This window comes from Anolis sagrei, chromosome 12, assembly GCF_037176765.1.
Source record: "Anolis sagrei isolate rAnoSag1 chromosome 12, rAnoSag1.mat, whole genome shotgun sequence".
NCBI lineage: Eukaryota > Metazoa > Chordata > Lepidosauria > Squamata > Dactyloidae > Anolis > Anolis sagrei.
Window position 1 is genome coordinate 6,959,230 of NC_090032.1, and position 14,313 is coordinate 6,973,542.

Genomic DNA, 14,313 nt, shown 5'->3' on the forward strand with positions numbered 1-14,313 from the left:
CGTAAAGTGTCTGACACCATTAAAAAAATAGTATAAATTATAATCCACGTCCAAAAGAGACTTTCCTAGCCACTCATTGCTCCCTGTGGCTGGAAAAATATGTTTATTTTTACCTATTTTTAATAGATGCTTGTTAAAAAACAATGCGATTGCAAATCCACAACGTACGAATCTGAAAATTGACTTTACCAGTCTATGCTCAATGTGCCTGGAAACAAAAATCCTTCAATATTCCAGATTTATTCACATCTGCTTACTCTTTACAGAAGCCTTCCCAAAGGAATTTAGTTCCCTTTGCCCAGCAATGTGAGCATAGGAGACTATATTCCTCTTAAGTGATGCTCACACCTATATAGGGGACGTCTCAACAGGTGTATAAGTAGTTCGCTTACCTGTCAAGAAGCCGAAAACGGTCAAGAGCAACAATCCGACGGTGCCGCTTGTCCCGGCCACTGGATTCCTCTCCATCACCTTCTCCCCGGCTTCGGATGCTGCCTTGCTTTGGGGGTCTCAAAGAGGTCTCTCGTGGGCCGGGTGGGGACCCCGAAAGGGCATGTCATCCCGGCACAAAGGGGGTCCCCTTCTCGGCCACGTTATTCCCCCGCCAGCCTTAATTGGTACCCGTTAAGGGACCATAATTAAGACTTTGTGCCGTCAGCGGCTCCTACGCTCTGCAGAGAGCGGGTGCTTGTGACAGCATATTGTGAGTGTGTGTGTGTGTATCTGTGTGTGTGTGTTTTTCAGCTCTGGGCGGGTGCGGATTACCAACAGATTTAATCGGACCGGGTGCACCGTGTACCCAGGCCTGATGTCTCGGCTCATCAGGAAATCCTTCGTCAGGGCAATTAAATGATGGCTTGCCCCAGAGAGAAGCGGAAAAAGGGGCCCCCAACATCATCAAAGCCCTCCCGATAGATGTCCAACCAGCTTCTGAATCCTAGAATCCTAGAGTTGGAAGACATCATCAAAGCCCTCCCAACAGATGTCCATCCAGCTTCTGAATCCTAGAATCCTAGTGGGAAGAGACCCCCAAGGGCCATCCAGTCCAACCTCATTCCACCACGAAGGAAAACGTCATCAAAGCCCTCCCGACAGATGTCCATCCAGCTTCTGAATCCTAGAATCCTAGAATTGGAAGAAACCCCCAAGGGTCATCCAGTCCAACCTCATTCCACCACGAAGGAAGACACCATTAAAGCCCTCCTGACAGATGTCCATCTGGCCTCCATAGGATCCTAGAGTTGGATGGGACCCCTAAAAGCCATCCAGTCCAACCTCATTCCACCACGAAGGAAGACATCATCAAAGCCCTCCTGACAGATGTCCATCCAGCTTCTGAATAATAGAATCCTAGAATCCTGGAGTTGGAAGAGACCCCCAGGGACCATCCAGTCCAGCCCCATTCTGCCATGCAGGGAGACACAATCAAAGCCCTCTCAATAGATGTCCTCCCTGTGTTGTCACAGGCTTTCTTGGCTTGCTGTGAGTTTTTTGAGCTGTATGGCCATGTTCCAAAACATTCTCTCCTGACGTTTCACCTGCATCTGCGGCTGGCGTCTTAAGAAGTTCAGGCGAAATGTCCAGAGAGAATGCTACTGGAACATGGCCACACAGCCTGAATAATTCACACCACCCAGATGGCCATCCTGCCTCTGGATCATAGAATCATAGAGTTAGAAGAGATCCAAAGGCAAATCCAAGACACACTCCAAGCTCTCCCGACAGATGGCCATCCTGTGTTGTCGAAGGCTTTCATACCCAGAACCACTGGGTTGGTGTCAATTTTTCGGGCTGTATGGTTATGTTCCAGTAGCATTTTCTCCTGATATTTTGCCTGCATCTGTGACTGGCATCTTCAGAGGTTCAGGCGAAACGTCAGGAGAGAATGCTACTGGAACGTAGCCATACAGTTTGAAAAATTTACACCAACCCAGTGATTCCAGGTATGAAAGCCTTCGACAACACAGGATGGCCATCTGTCGGGAGGGCTTGGATTATGACTTTCTGCATGGCAGACACAATCTATTTTCCAGTAGCATTTTCTCCTGATGCTTTGCCTTGCATCTGTGACTGGCATCTTCAGAGGATCAGGCGAAACATCAGGAGAGAATGCTACTGGAACGGAACCATACAGCCCGAAGGTTCATGTGGCCAGCACAACTGGATGGAGCACCGTTACCTTCCTGCTAGAGCGGTACCTATTGATCTTCTCACATTTGCATGCTAGGTTGGCAGAAGCTGGGGCTAACAGTGGGAGCTCACCCTCCTCCCCAGACCTTTCAGTTAGCAAGTTCAGCAGCTCAGCGGTTTAACCCGCTGCGGCACCAGGAGCACCTTCATTGTGATGCTCATTGGCCATATCTATCCTGTGAAGTATTATAGGGAGAGGAGCCTCAGTTTCCCCAACGTAGATGTTGTTTCGCCCAGTTCTCTTATCCTTCAAACACCCTCCTTCCACACAAATATATTTGGCAGTGGCCGATGGATGGGAAGGAAGGGAAGTGTTGCCGAAAAGTGTGAAAGCAGCTTCTATTTTCGTATGAGACGGAGAGGAGTAATTGGCTTTCGATGGGGCGGAGGAAGAGAGCGATGGAACAGAAGGGGTGGATGGAGTTTCAGAAAAGCACACACACAAATAAACACAAAGACACATTGCGATGGAGAGGGCCGCTGGATTCGGCTTTGCCCTGGAGAGAAGAAAAAGATGATTCATGACGATGTGACCTTTTTAAAATGTGTGCTTATGAGCAGAGGACGGGGCGGGAGGAAGGAAATATCGGGGAAGAAAAAATATTATTAGTACTATTATTGCTATTATTAATAATAATCATGAAGTCAAACATGACCCCCCCCCCCCCCATAAGAGATAGTAACATAGTTTTACTAAGGACTAATCTCCCTGTTGTGCCACCTCTACAAAGTCCTGGAGAGACTTATTTTGCATAGAATTTGGCATGGAGCTGATGAACAACTGCACTGCATCCTGTCAGATCCCCAAAATCTGGAGGAAAGCAAGAGTCATCACCATCTTGAAGCCAGGCAAAGACTGCAATGACCCAAAAAGCTACAGGCCAATCTCCCTGTTGTGCCACCTCTACAAAGTCCTGGAGAGACTTATTTTGCATAGAATTACGGAAAAAAATAGACTCTTGTCTGATTCCACAGCAAGCTGGCTTCAGGAAAGGCAAAAGCTGCACATCGCAAGTGCTGAACCTGACTCAGCCCATAGAAGATGGCTTTGAAAGGCAGCAGATCACAGGAGCTGTCTTCATAGACCTGTCAGCGGCTTATGAGACCGTAAACCACAGCCTCCTCCTGAGAAAAATGTATAATATCACAAAGGACGACCACCTCACCCGCCTCATAGGAAACCTGCTACAGAACAGGAGCTTTTTTGTTGAGTTCCAGGGTCAGAGAAGCAGATGGCGGAAACAGAAGAACGGCCTGCCTCAGGGGAGCGTGCTTGCTCCATCCATGTTCAACATCTACACAAATGACCAGCCACTGCCAGAAGGAAACCATTTTTTTTTGGATCGACCAAGCCTAGTAGTTACCTGTAACAACTAGATACAGGTAACTACTAGGCTTGGTCGATCCAAAAAAAATGAACAACTGCACTGCATCCTGTCAGATCCCCAAAATCTGGAGGAAAGCAAGAGTCATTGCCATCTTGAAGCCAGGCAAAGACCGCAATGACCCAAAAAGCGACAGGCCAATCTCCCTGTTGTTCATCATCAGGTAGTCCTTTGTGTTAATATCACAAAGGACGACCATCTCACCTGTCTCATAGGAAACCTGCTACAAAACAGGAGCTTGTTTGTTGAGTTCCAGGGTCAGAGAAGCAGATGGCGGAAACAGAAGAATGGCCTGCCTCAGCGGAGCATGCTCGCTCCATCCATGTTCAACATCTACACAAATGACCAGCCACTCCCAGAAGGGACAGAGAGCTTCATCTATGCTGATGATCGTGCCATCACTGCCCAAGCAGGTAGCTTTGAGATGGTGGAACAGAAGCTCTCCGAAGCTCTAGGTGCTCTAACTGCCTATTACAGGGAAAACCAACTGATCCTTAACCCATCTAAAACACAGACATGTGCTTTTCATCTCAAGAACAGACAAGCATCCCAAGCTCCGAGGATGACCTGGGAAGGATTCCCACTGGAGCATTGCAGCGCAGATGGCCATCCTGTGTTGTCCAATGCTTGAACTCTGACCTATAAGAAGCACTATCTGAACATCAAGCAAAAAGTGGGCGCTAGAAAGAATATCATACAAAAGCGAACTGGCACAACCTGGGGATCACAACCAGACACAGTGAAGACATCTACCCTTGCGCTATGCTACTCTGCTGCTGACTATGTGGAAGACATCTCCCAGTGTGGAAGACACCTCACCACACTAAAACAGTGGATGTGGCTCTTAATGAGACATGCCGCATTATCATGGGGTGTCTGTGCCCTACACCACTGGAGAAATTACACTGCTTAGCCGGTATTGCACCACCTGACATCCACCGGGAAGAAGCGAATAGTGAAAGGACCAAGGCAGTGACATCTCCAGCTCATCCCTTGTTTGGGTATCAGCCAGCACGTCAATGACTTCAAGAAATAGTTTCCTAAGATCTACAGAGACACTCGCTGGAACACCTCGGCAAGCGTGAGTCCAAAAGTGGCAGGCTCAAACCCAGAACCTCAATCAATGGCTGATACCAAATGAGAGACTCCCCCCTGGGCACACAGAAGACGGGGCGACTTGGAAGGCGCTGAACAGACTCTGCTCTGGCACCACGAGATGCAGAGCCAACCTCAAGAAATGGGGCCACGAAGTGGAATCCACGACATGTGAGTGCGGAGAGGAGCAAACCACTGACCACCTGCTGCAATGCAACCTGAGCCCTGCTACATGCACAATGGAGGATGTGACGGCGCGAGTGGTGCCACCTATGTGTAGAACTGTTAGTTGCAAGATTTAAACTGTTGTATCATGCTTAATCCTGCCTTTTTACCCTGCTTATGTATAGTTGGATTGATTGTTTATTTATAGCTGTCAATCAGTGTTGTTTGCACCAGTTGAATTGCTTTCTCAAGCTCAATTGTTTGGCTCTACCTCTTCCTGGAAGAGGGGAGTGCTTCCCTTTTTCATTCTGCTATCAGAGTTTCTATCAGATGGACGTGAGTAAGAGACTTGGCTCTAAAAGCCCCTGCTTAAATTACCTCTCAGCACCAATTCTAAGGTTTTTTACCCTTGGGACTCATGCTTTATGTCCAGATTGTCCTGGACAACATTGAGGAGACCCAAGCGCCTTCAAACTGGTTCTTTTGGCACCAGAGGAAGGCCTTGTCCCTTCAACATAGGCCACTGGACTGGGGTTGTGTTTATTCCGATATTCACAGCCATTGAGGAAAGAGGGAACAGGAAAAGTTTCTCAGTTGCAAACTCCTTGGACTTCAGAGATTGTAAAGAGATAAATCCTTTATCCCTGTTGAAACATCAAGCTTATGCCCGAGAAAGATAACTCATTGTGAACAATAAATACCATTTCGAGTTATCTGTTGTGTTTTGGTCTTTGGGAGTTCCAGTTTCCTATAGGAGGGCAAGAAGCAATCCCCTGGGGAAAGATGCCACGTCCATGCGACGGCACAGAGGACCTCCTTGCGGCAACACCAGAGGCACTCCAAGTGGCCAGATACTGCTCAAAGGACATTTAATCCACTACCAAGCTTGCAAACGTTGTGTTTTGTCTGTTTGTTTGCTTGTTTGCTTTGTTAAAAATGTAATACAAATGTCTGGTTGCTCCTGACACGATATATAATAATAATAATAATAATAATAATAATAATAATAATAATAGTAATAATAATAGTAATAATAATAATAATAATAATAATCTGTTGTCTAGTTTGTTGATGGGAGATCAATCAAGTTACCCGAACATTTCCTTGCAGCAGTTGGCTTTTGCACGGAAACACATTTGCTGCTGCATTTGCGGATATTTTGCTCGCTCAGCCTAATGACAATGCCTTGATATTTCAGCATCGGAGACATCAAACTGCAACTCATTCCTCCTTTCTTGCACTGGATTGATGGCTCTGACCCATCTTTCTCCCTTGGCTAAAAAGGATCAGGCAGAGGCCAGTAGAAGCCGGGCAAATGCTCCCGATCTTGGCTGAACTGTGCTTTCATCTTGTGACCCCAAAACTCTTGGTTTTTTGTGACTGTTGACACTTTTGCTCTTGTTCTCGATCTCTATAGGATTGGAAATATTGAAGCAACAATTCATTAGACATCAGAAGACTAAAAACAAGGGATGAAGCCGGAAATGGATGAACGACAGAGGGATGACCAGGGAGAAAGATTCGAATACTAGAGTTGGACGAGACTTTGTGAACCATCCAGTCCAACCCCATTGTGTCACGAAGCAGGAAAACTGCATTCAAAGCACCCCTGGAAGATAGCCATCCAGCCTCTGCTTAAAAAGCCCCCAAAGAAGGAACCTCCTTCACTTTCAGCAGAGAGTTCCACTGCTGAACAGCTCCCGTTACAGTCAAGAAGTTCTTCCCCATATTCAGGTGGAATCTCCTTTCTTTCCTGTAGTTCAGTGGTTCTCAACCCCTTAATACAGTTCCTCATGTTGTGGTGACCGCCAACCATAATATTATTTTCGTTGCTACTTCATAAATTTTGTAATTTTGCTATTGTTATGAATCACAATGTGAAAACACATCTGATACGCAGTGTGCATTTTCATTCACTGGAACAAAGTTGGCAAAAATATCCACATTTGAATACTAGCGGGGTTGATTTTGTCATTTGGGAGTTGTAGTTGCTGGGATTTATAGTTTACCTACAACCATAGAGCATTCTGAACTCCACCAATGATGGAATCGAACCAATCTTGGCACAAAGAACTCCCACGACCAACAGAAAATACTGGAAGGGTCTGGTGAACATTGACCTTGAGTTTTGGAGTTGTAGTTCACCTACATCCAGAGCACACTTTGGACACAAACAATGATGGATCTAGACCAAACTTGGCACGAATACTCAATATGCCCAAATGTGAACACTGGTGAAGTTTTGAGGGAAATAGGCCTTGACATTTGAGAGTTATAGTTGCTGGGATTTATAATTTACCTACATTGAGTTTTGGAGTTGTAGTTCACCTACATCCAGAGAACACTGTTGACACAAACAATGATGGATCTGGACCAAACTTGGCACTAATACTCAATATGTCCAAATATGAACACTGGTGACGTTTTGTGGGAAATAGGCCTTGACATTTGAGAGTTATAGTTGATGGGATTTATAGTTTACCTACAATCAAAGAGCATGTTGAACTCCACCAATGATGCAATCGAACCAAGCTTGGCACACAGAACTCCCACGACCAACAGAAAATACTGGAAGGGTTTGGTGGGCATTGGCCTTGAGTTTTGGAGTTGTAGTTCACCTACATCCAGAGAGCACTGCGAATACAAACAATGATGGATCTAGACAAAACTTGGCACGAATACTCAATATGCCCAAATGTGAACACTGGTGAAGTTTTGAGGGAAATAGGCCTTGACATTTGAGAGTTGTAGTTGCTGGGAGTTATAGTTCACCTACATTGAGTTTTGGAGTTGTAGTTCACCTACAATATCAAAGAGCATTCTGAGCTCCACCAATGATGGAATTGAACCAAACTTGGCACACAGAACTCCCATGACCAGCAGATAATACTGGAAGGCCTTGGTGGGCACTTGACCTTGAGTTTTCGAGTTGTAGTTCACCTACATCTAGAGAACACTGTGTACTCAGAGATGGATCTGGACCAAACTTGATATGGATACTCAATATGCGCAAATGTGAACACTGGTGATGTTTTGGGGGAAATAGGCCTTGACATTTGGGAGTTGTAGTTGCTGGGATTTATAGTTCACCTACTTTGAGTTTTGAAGTTGTAGTTCACCTACATCCAGAGAGCACTGTGAACACAAACAATGATAGATCTGGACCAAACTTGGCACGAATACTCAATATGCCCAAATGTGAACACTGGTGACATTTTGGGGGAAATAGACCATGACAATTGGGAGTTGTACTTGCTGAGATTTATAGTTCACCTACAATCAAATAACATTTGAACCCCACCAATGAGAGAATTGAGCTAAATTTTCCACACAGAACCCCCATGACCAACAGAAAATACAATGTTTTCCGATGTTCTTTGGCGACCCCTCTGATATCCCCTCACGACCCCTCCAGGGGTCCCGACCCCCAGGTTGAGAAACACTATGTGGAAAAGTGAATAGTGGTAGTTAAAGAGCACATTCTAAGGATTATTTATGTGTTTGATTTATTAAAATGCCCACATCCAAACCTAAGTAACAAAGGGGGAGGCATTACTTTTCATTCAACCCTCGTACATTGTGACGCTCTCCATTGTACCTCGAATCCTCCAGTTTCTTGAAGGAATTGCTGCTTTCTGCACCGGGTAGCAAACATTATTCTGGGAAGCAGAGATGTATTCTAATTTATTCCACAATGAAAAAGGAAGGCAGGGAGGAGCGAGTTCTCCTTGCGGCTGTTGGGGAATGGCTTGCTGTGTTCCTGCTCGTCTCCTCGCTTTTGGTTCTCTGATCTTCCCCTGCAGACTCCGACAAGGCTACAGCCATTAAAGACAAGGAAAAAGAGAGGCTGCTTGCTTTTGATCCTCCTGTCTTGCTTTCAAATAAAATGAAATTCTTCTTAAAATGCTTTCCATTTTAATGTGCTTTTTGTCCTGTCTTGATTCGACAGGCTGCCTGAGGAGGGGGTGAAATCCATTTTCCCCCTCCAAACAAGCTGTGAAGGCCTAGTGTATCTTCGGAGAAGTTGGCGTGCTGTTTGATAGGATTCAGAGACTTCATCTTGTTATTGGGAAGCTTCCCACCGGAGTGGAAATCATCTATGGGATAGATGGCAAGCTATTATTTAACCACAGCAGACTGAAAGCCAAAACCAAGGTCACGACAACATCTGTTTTAGTACTCCAATATGCCAATGATAATGTAGTCTATGCGCATTCAGAAGAAGAAGCAAAATTACAAAATGTATGAAATAGCAACGGAAATAATTTTATGGTTGGGGGTCACCACAGCATGTGGAACTATAATAATAATAATAATAATAATAATAATAATAATACTTTATTTTTACCCCGCTACCATCTCCCCATGGGACTCAAACACAACAAAACAAGCAATAATAACAACAATACAAGCAAATAAAATATTAAGGGGTCACAGTATTAGGAAGGTTGAGAACCGCTGCACTAGACAATTGGATACATTTCTGCCAACGATTAACACATTTTCTGAAGCTGTCACAGAAGAAGTCGAAATTCTATTTCCACAACCAGCGTCAGCATCCTGTATACCCATCGTGCACAGATCTTCTGATAGCCAAGCAAAGCAATAATGTGACCCACTATTCACTTTTCCACATAATCACCAGACAATCGGATACGTTTCTCCCAACAATTAACAAGTTTTCTGAAGCCGTAACAGAAGAAGTCGACACTCCGTTTCCGCAACCAGCGTCAGCATCCTGGGTATTCATCGTGCACAGATCTTCCGATAGCCAAGCAAAGCAATAATGTAACCCACTATTCACTTTTCCATATAATCACCAGACAATTGGATACGTTTCTGCCAACGATTAACACGTTTTCTGAAGCTGTCACAGAAGAAGTCGACACTCCGTTTCCACAACCAGTGTCAGCATCCTGGGTACCCATTGTGCACAGATCTTCCGATAGCCAAGCAAAGCAATAATGTAACCCAATATTCACTTTTCCATATAATCACCAGACAATTGGATACGTTTCTGCCAACGATTAACACGTTTTCTGAAGCTGTCACAGAAGAAGTCGACACTCCGTTTCCACAACCAGTGTCAGCATCCTGGGTACCCATTGTGCACAGATCTTCCGATAGCCAAGCAAAGCAATAATGTAACCCAATATTCACTTTTCCATATAATCACCAGACAATTGGATACGTTTCTGCCAACGATTAACACGTTTTCTGAAGCTGTCACAGAAGAAGTCGACACTCCGTTTCCGCAACCAGTGTCAGCATCCTGGGTACCCATTGTGCACAGATCTTCCGATAGCCAAGCAAAGCAATAATGTAACCCAATATTCACTTTTCCACATAATCACCACACAATTGGATACGTTTCTGCCAACAATGAACAAATTTTCTGAAGCCGTCGCAGAAGAAGTCGACACTCTTTTTCCGCAACCAGTGCCAGCATCCTGGGTATCCATCATGCACAGATCTTTTGATAGCCAAGCAAAGCAACAATGTGACCCACACGTTCTTGCGAAATGCCAATTATGCTTTAAATTTCTGAGTGATACGATGTTCATCTTTAATCAATCTGTCAACCTTTTGCTTGTGAAACTCAATGGTTGCTGTCACAGGACGTCCAACTCTTTGTTTTTCACGCAAGTCAGATGTTCCCACCTCAACATCTTTAAATTACTCGCCCAATGACGCACAGTCTCATATCAACACAATCACCATAAACAGCTTGCATTCTCTGATGAATCTCCTTTGGTGGTTTCGAATCCGAGGAGCAGGGTGAGCTCCTCCTGTTAGGCCCAGCTTCTGCCAACCTAGCAGTTTGAAAACATGTTTCCCAATGGAAGTGAAACAACAATGAGGTTTGTTGTTCACTTGCCCAGGGTCTGTGGAAAGCTTTCGGCCTCAGTGGTTCCTCTCCAGCGGAAATGAAACAACCTGAAACACAATTGGCTCTTCCGCTGCCCACTTTGTCATCACCCACCCACTCCATCTTCCTGCCCAGGCGATTAATTTCCTCCCTTCGTCCCTTTTGTTGCAAAAGTTGTGCGGTCCATTTATCTTCATGGGCCTGATATTAATCCAGGATTCGCTTTCCTCGCTTGCCGTCCGCCCCATGCGTGGCTCGCTCATCCATCTTGCTGGCTGCCGCAAAAACAATTTCCTCTCCTTTTCCGACACCCTTTTGTTTCCTTTTTCTCTCTCTCCATCTTTTTGTACTGATTGCAGTTTCCTTCCCTCACCCTCTTTTCTCATCTTCCACCTTGGATGCATCTACACCAGGCTCGGGACTGGCTGCTAGGTGTTGGAAGGAAGAGAAGGAAGGAGGAAGGAAAGAGAGAATGAGGAAGGATGAAAGGGAGGGAAGGACGGAAGGAGAAAGAGGGAGAGAGGGAAGGAGGGAGGAAACAGAAGGAAGGAAGGATGAAAGGGAGGACAGGAAGGATGGATGGAGAAAGAAGGAGAGAGGGAAGAGAGAAGGAAGGAAAGACCAAAGGGAAGGAAGGACAAATAGGTGGAAAGGAAGGATAGAAGGAAGGGAAGGAGGGAGGGAGGAAAGAGAGAAGGAAGGAAGGATGAAAGGGAGAGAGGGAAGGATGGAAGGAGAAAGAGAGAGGGAAGGAGGGAGGAAAGAGAGAAGGAAGGAAGGACGAAAGGGAGGACAGGAAGGGTGGATGGAGAAAGAAGGAGAGAGGGAAGAGAGAATGAAGGAAGGATGAAAGGGAGGACGGGAAGGTTGGAAGAAGAAAAAGAGAGAGAGGGAGGGAGGGAGGTAAGGAGGAAGGAAAGAAAAAAGGAAGGAAAGACCAAAGGGAAGGAAGGACAAATAGGTGGGAAGGGAAGGATAGAAGGGAAGGAGGAAGGAAGGAAAGAGAGAAGGAAGGAAGGATGAAAGGGAGCATGGGAAGGATGGATGGAGAAAGAAGGAAAGAGGGAAGAGAGAAAGAAGGACAAAAGGGAGGACAGGAAGGATGGAAGGAGAAAAAGGGAGAGAGGAAGGGAGGGAGGTAAGGAGGAAGGAAAGAGAGAGGATAGGAAGGGAGGACAGGAAGGATGGATGGAGAAAGAAGGAGAGAGGGAAGAGAGAAGTAAGGAAGGACGCAAGGGAGGACCGGAAGGATGGAAGGAGAAAAAGGGAGAGAGAGAGGAAAGGAAGGTGGTAAGGAGGAAGGAAAGAGAGAAGGAAGGAAAGACCAAAGCAAAGGACGGACAAATAGGTGGAAGGGAAGGATAGAAGGAAGGGAAGGAGGAAGGAAGGAAAGGGTAAGGAAGGAAGGACGAAAGGAGGATAGGAGGGATGGATGGAGAAAGAAGGAGAGAGGGAAGAGAGAAGGAAGGACGAAAGTGAGGATAGGAAGGATGGAAGGAGAAAAAGGTAGAGAGGAAGGGAGGGCAGTAAGGAGGAAGGAAAGAGAGAAGGAAGGAAAGACCAAAAGGGAAAGAAGGACAAATAGGTGGAAGGGAAGGATAGAAAGAAGGGAGGATGGGAGGGATGGAAGGAGGAAGAGGGAGAGAGGGAAGGAGGGAAGAAAGAGGGAGGGAAGGAAAGACAAAAAGGAAGGAAGGAAGGAAGGAAGGAAGGAAGGAAGGAAGGAAGGAAGGGAAGGGAATGATGTATGGATGGAAGGAAGGAAGGAGGGAGGAAGAAAGGGAAGGAGGAAGGACAAAGAGAAGGAAAGAAGGACAAAAGGGAGGGAGGGAAGGATGGAAGGAGAAAAAGAGAGAAAGGAAGGGAGGGAGGTATAGAGGAAGGAAAGAGAGAAGGAAGGAAAGACCAAAGGGAAGGAAGGACAAATAGGTGGAAGGGAAGGATAGAAGGAAAGAGAGAAGGAAGGAAGGATGAATGGGAGGATGGGAAGGATGGAAGGAGAAAGAGGGAAGGAGGGAGGAAAGATGGAGGGAAGGAAAGACAAAAGGGTAAGAAGGAAGGATGAAAGGGTGGAAGGAAATGATGTATAGATGGATGGGTGGATGGATGGAAGGAAGGAAGGAAGGAAGGAAGGAAGGAAGGAAGGAAGGGGGGAGGAAGAAAGGGAAGGAGGAAGGACAAAGAGAAGGAAAGGACAAAAGGGAGGGAGGGAAGGATGGAAGGAGAAAAAGAGAGAGAGGAAGGGAGGGAGGTATAGAGGAAGGAAAGAGAGAAGGAAGGAAAGACCAAAGGGAAGGAAGGACAAAAGGGTGGAAGGGAAGGGGAAAGGAAGGAAAGAGAGAAAGAAGGACAAAAGGGAGGAAGGGAATGGAGGAAGGAAGGAAGAGGGAGGGGAGAAAGGGAAGGACAAAAGAGGAAGAAGGAAAGACAAAAGGGAGGGAAGGAAGGAGAAAGAGGGAAGGAAGGATAAATAGTGGAAGGGAAAGATGGAAGGAAGGAGAAAGAGGGAGGGAGGAGAGAAGGCAGAAGGAAAAAGAGAAGGAAGGAAAGACAAAAGGCAAGGCAGGAAGGACAAAAGGAAGGAAAGGAAAAAGAAGGAAGGGAGGGAGTAAGGGTGGAAGGGAAGGATGGAAGGAGAAAGAGGGAGAGAGGGAAGGAGAGAGGAAAGAGGGAAGGAAGAAAGGAAGAAAGGGAGGAAGGGAAGGATAGAAGAAAGAAGGAGAAAGAGAGGAAGGGAGGGAAGTAAGGAGGAAGGAAAGAGAGAAGGAAGAGAAGACCAAAGGGAAGGAAGGGCAAAAGGGTGGAAGGGAAGAAGGAAGGAAGGGAGGGAGGGAGGAAGGAAGGAAGGAGAGATGAAAGGAAGGATGAAAGGGTGGAAGGGAATGGAGGGAAGGAAAAGAGGGTGGGGAGAAAGGGAGGGAGGAAAGAGGAGGAAGGAAAGACAAAAGGGAAGGAGGGAAGGAAGGAAGGAACAGAAGGAGGAAAGAAAAAGAGAAGGAAGAAAGGGAGGAAGAGTGGATGGAAGGAAGAAGGAACGAGAGGAAGGGAATGGAGGGAGAAAGAGAGAGGGAAGAGATAAGAAAGGAAAGACAAAATGGAAGGGAGGAAGAAGAAAGAGGGAAGGAGAGAAGAAAGAGTGAAGGAAGGGTGAAAGGGTGAAAGGGAAGGATGGAGGGAGAAAGAGGGAGGTAAGGAAGGAAGGGAGAAGGAGGAAGGAAAGAGAAAAGGAAGAAATGATAGGATGTTGAGAGAGAGGAGAGCATGGGAAAAGAGCCTAGTGAGCCACATCCAGGCCTGGGTTGATCTACACTGTAGAATTAATGCAGTGTGGCACCACTTTAACTGCTGCAAAATCCTCGTGGTTACAATTTGGAGAGGCACCATTTCTCTTTGGCAGAGAAGCCGAAAGATCTTGACAAACTACAACTCCTGCGATTCTATAGAATGGAATTAAATGATATCAAACTGCAGTGTAGATGCACCCCGTGTTTTCTGGTTCCATTTCTTCTCTGTGGCTAATGCCCATCAATGAAAGCTATTCAAAACCAGCAAACGTTCCTTTTCTTTTCCCTTCCCATTTTTGTGTTGTTTTCCTGAAGGGTCTCAAGA

The 14,313-nt window shown here is 45.9% G+C and overlaps 1 protein-coding gene across 2 annotated transcripts in view; it reads right to left on the reverse strand.

Annotated features, from left to right (window-relative positions):
* Positions 1–835, reverse strand: part of SLAMF8 (SLAM family member 8) — a 33,279-nt gene extending 32,444 nt beyond the window's left edge. Inside the window, exon 1 of one of the 2 annotated variants that reach the window (XM_060758123.2) lies at positions 393–829. In XM_060758123.2, the coding sequence (XP_060614106.2) occupies positions 393–468 (76 nt within the window). In that variant the 5' untranslated portion in view covers positions 469–829. Of the gene's footprint in view, positions 1–392 lie in introns of both variants that reach the window. The other variant, XM_060758125.2, reaches the window with a different exon arrangement.
* Between the last annotated feature and the right edge of the window lie 13,478 nt (positions 836–14,313).